The 4262-nt window shown below is 37.3% G+C and overlaps 1 protein-coding gene across 4 annotated transcripts in view; it reads left to right on the forward strand.

The window, feature by feature from the left end:
• DCAF6 (DDB1 and CUL4 associated factor 6) overlaps positions 1 to 4262 on the forward strand; it is a 142999-nt gene that overhangs the window by 13627 nt on the left and 125110 nt on the right. For all 4 annotated transcript variants that reach the window (XM_011933405.1, XM_011933404.1, XM_011933406.1 and 1 more), the window contains exon 2: positions 2138 to 2199. In XM_011933405.1, coding sequence (XP_011788795.1) covers positions 2138 to 2199 — 62 coding nt within the window. The remainder of the gene's footprint in view (positions 1 to 2137; positions 2200 to 4262) is intronic.

The raw sequence follows: 4262 nt of genomic DNA on the forward strand, positions 1-4262 counted from the left end.
TTTTTTGTATTTTTTAGTAGAGACGGGGTTTCACCGTGTTAGCCAGGATGGTCTCGATCTCCTGACCTCGTGATCCGCCCGTCTCGGCCTCCCAAAGTGCTGGGATTACAGGCTTGAGCCACTGCGCCTGGCCCGAGGCTCAGTTTTATTAAGGTATCGTTCTTATTTTATGGTGCCTTTTAGCTTCTATTTCTTGGTATTACGTTTAATTACTAAAAGGGTAGTGGATGTTTTTGCTAGTTTGCTCTAGAAGCATACTTTATGAGATGTCTGGATGATGCAATAGATTTTATCTCCAAAGTCATATATAAAAATGTCATTCAAAAGCTATCTAACCACAATGTATTATGCCTCTATACATGTTCTAATGTACAAATGTCATATATAAGTTCTTGCTAAAACAGCTTACTTTATCTTCTATTCTTATGTTCTGCCACCATTTTCTCCAGACTGAAATGGCTAGAGCCATGTTTTCAAACCCAGGTTTTAAAATTTTGACAAAAAAATTTCCAATACTTTAACATTTTAGTGAGTTTTAATTGCTGTTATATTGTTAATTTGAATACTTTGTTTCTTAACTCCTATAACTCAACGAGATTACCAATCCTTTGGCCAAAAGGAAATGAGTTTTTAAAAATTTATCTTTTTTACCGAAGTTAGAATCTTTTTACAAGCGAAAATCAGATTTGAAAAGTCAATTATCTAAAGTACAACCTACTTCATGAAAACACGTTACTAAATTTCACTAGGTTGTTTTATTCCAGTAAATTTAGAAACCATGGAGCATCTCCCTCCCCAAAATAAAAGCCCCCGTAATTATCCATAATTATTTTTTAACCTATATGTTCATCCTTTACCTAGCCATCTTACTAGTTAAGTAACATGGAGAAAGAAGTAAAACAAATGGCTTCAAGAAGCTCCTGATTTTGACATGGAATGGCAAGAAAGTGCAATAGAGAAATCTGCCCTTTGTGACGATATACAGAAAGTATAGGCAGGTTTAATTTTATGAGAGATCTCATCAGCCTGGTTACTTAATTATTGTTCTTTGTTGTAAATTCAGTCTTCCTTTATTACAGCTTCTGAATAAACATGTTTTTTGATCTGTGTTTGGTAAAGATGATTCATTCCTTAAAGGGACAGATTTCTCTTTTTCAAAGAAGGAACTTACTCTGTTTTTGCAATATTTAAACTAGTCTGCTATTGATGGATATTTATGCTGATTTTTAATGTCAGATTTCGTCATTGTAATGTTAACTTTAACATTTCTGAAATTGAGAAACGTTTAAAAATAGTTGGTACTTATTATTGCTGTTTGCCATCCTATTTAAAATTAAAAACCTTACTCCCTACCTCCAGTCACCTTTTATCTCTTTTTCCTGCTTTATTTTTCCACATAGCACTATACTAACTTACAGCACTTATACCGATTGTTTATTGTTTTTCTCCTCTCATAAGCAGGCAGAAATCTTTTTGTTTTACCACTGTAAAATATACTTTACCTGACACAGAGTGTGTACTCAATAAATATTTGTTGAATGAATGAATGAAGAAATGTATGAGTGTCTGTTGTGGTCCAGATACCGTGCTAAGCCCTTTCTGTCCTTGAATGATTTTGTTCTTAAAATAAATACAGGCTGGGCGCAGTGGCTCACACCTGTAATCCTAGCACTTTGGGCGGCTGATGTGGGTGGATCACTTGAGGTCAGGAGTTTGAGAGTAGCCTGGCCAACATGGTGAAATCCCGTCTCTATTGAAAATACAGAAATTAGTTGGGCATGGTACTGCGTGCCTGTGATCCCAGCCACTCGGGAGGCTGAGGAAGGAGAATTGCTTGAACCTGGGAGGAAGAGGTTGCAGTGAGCTGAGATTCCAGCCTGGGCGACAGAGCAAAACTGTGTGTCAACAAACAAACAAACAAACAAAAAACTGCATGAGGTAGAGGTATTTTAATGAGGAAAGTAAGTCTTAGGAGGAGGTTAAATTGCCCGGTATCACTCAGTTTATAAATGGTGGAGCTGAAATTAGAGCTTGAATTTACTTTTCATGCCAGATCCGAGGCTCCTAATTTCAACGTTATATTTTTCTCAGCAACAAATTGTGTGATTTATTTTATTTGTTCTTTCTTTTTAAACAGGAAGAAGAGAATTTATCCAAAGATTAAAACTTGAAGCAACCCTTAATGTGCATGATGGCTGTGTAAGTAATAGTTAATTCTCAACTCTGAAGGGCTTTGATACTAAGTGTTTAAGTGTTTGATGAAATGTCCCAATCCTCCCAGAAAGGATTGTGACTATAATAAAATGGGAGAGTAAAGTTTTACATTAAAATATAAAATTAAATTTTGAATTTAGAAGAGTGTATGCAACATTTTTTAAAGTGCAGATGAGTTTTCTAATATTATGGAAGGGCTTCCATCTCATTCACTGTGCTGAAACTGCTTTTGTGACTTCATGTCTCCAAATGTAGTGGTCACTTCTTAGAAACTTTAGACATATCACTCAAACATATCTTCTTTTTTTTTCTTTCTTTCTTTTTTTTTTTTGGGACAGAGTCTCGCTCTATTGCCCAGGCTGGAGTGCAGTGGCGCAATCTTGGCTCACTGCAAGCTCTGTCTCCTGGGTTCACGGCCATTCTCCTGTCTCAGCCTCCTGAGTAGCTGGGACTACAGGCGCCTGCCACCAAGCCCGGCTAATTTTTTTGTATATTTTAGTAGAGATGGGGTTTCACCATGTTAGCCAGGATAGTCTCCATCTCCTGACCTGGTGATCTGCCTGTCTCGGCCTTCCAGAGTACTGGGATTATAGGCGTGAGCCACCGTGCCCGACCCATATCCTCTTTTTTGAAATACTTTTTCTCTTGGCTTTTGCTAACCAGTCTCTTGGTTTTCTTCCTGTTCCAATCCATTGACTTGCTATATCTTCTCTGTCTTAGCTGACTCCTCCACTTATGGTCCTTCACATGTTGGTTGCACAAAAACTCTGTCCTGGTACCTCCCACCCTCTTCTCTCTCCAGCTCAAAGTGACCCTATCTAGTCCCATGGCTTAAAAAAAAAAAAAGAAAAGAGAAAACATGACTTCTGCCTCTTCCCAGAGTTTATATATCCAGCTGTCTACTTAACATGTCCAGTTGCATGTCTAATAGGTATCCCAAATTTTGCAGATCCAAAACAGAACTCTTTTCAATTTTTATTATAAAAATTTCAAATGTACTCTTAATGTACTTGTCACCTAGACTTAGTAATTATCAAGATTTTGCCATATTTTCTTTTCTATTTTATTTTCTTACCGCATCCACCTTGCTGAAGATCCGCCTTGCTGAAGATATATTATTTTACCCCTATATGTAAGCCTAAAAAGCAATTGACATTTTCTTATATAATCAAAATGCCCTTATGTAATTTAATAATATTTATTTTCTCAGTATTATCTAATGTATAGTCCATATTTTCTTGTTTTAAAATGTCTTTCTATTGTTATTTGTTGAAAAGATGATCCAAGGACACCTCTGCCTTGTATATTTTATGCCTTATACCTAGAATTCTCTTCTCCCACTTACCTCTAAAGCTTACCTTCTCATTTTATTTATGTGTTTACTATCTGGCATTATAATTAACAAACCAATTTATTTGTTCATAGTCTACACTTTTGCCCCTGTACCCTGGCATACTGGACCAAGAAAATACCTTCACAAATTTATTTTTTAAATTTAATATCAACAAGAATGCCGGAAACATATGTGGCGCTTTATGAATTATTCATTGGCGAGACAAAGAGTATATTATGTGTTAGATTAATTATTATTATTTTTTTTGAGGTGGGGTCTTGCTCTGTCACCAAGGCTAGAGTGCAGTGGCACCATCTCAGCTCACTGCAACCTCCATCTCCTGGATTCAAGCAATTCTCCTGCCGCAGCCTCCTGAGTAGCTGGGATTACAGGCACCCACCACCACGCCTGGCTAATTTTTGAGTCTTTAGTAGAGACAGAATTTCACCATATTGGCCAGGCTGGTCTTAAACTCCTGGCCTCAGGTGATTTGCCCACCTTGGCCTCCCGAAGTGCTGGGATTGCAGGTGTGAGCCACCGTTCCTGGCCCCAAGTTTTTTTTGTAAGTTTAAACATACCTTTGTTCTCTGCTTTCATACTTGATTGGTGATCTGAGTGGACACAGGATTCTAGGTTGGACATTATTTTCACTCTGTAGTTTTTTGTTTGTTTGTTTGTTTTGAGACCGAGTCTCACTCTGTCTTCCAGACTGGAG

Source organism: Colobus angolensis, unplaced genomic scaffold, assembly GCF_000951035.1.
Source record: "Colobus angolensis palliatus isolate OR3802 unplaced genomic scaffold, Cang.pa_1.0 Scaffold126, whole genome shotgun sequence".
In the NCBI taxonomy this organism is placed as follows: Eukaryota; Metazoa; Chordata; class Mammalia; order Primates; family Cercopithecidae; genus Colobus; species Colobus angolensis.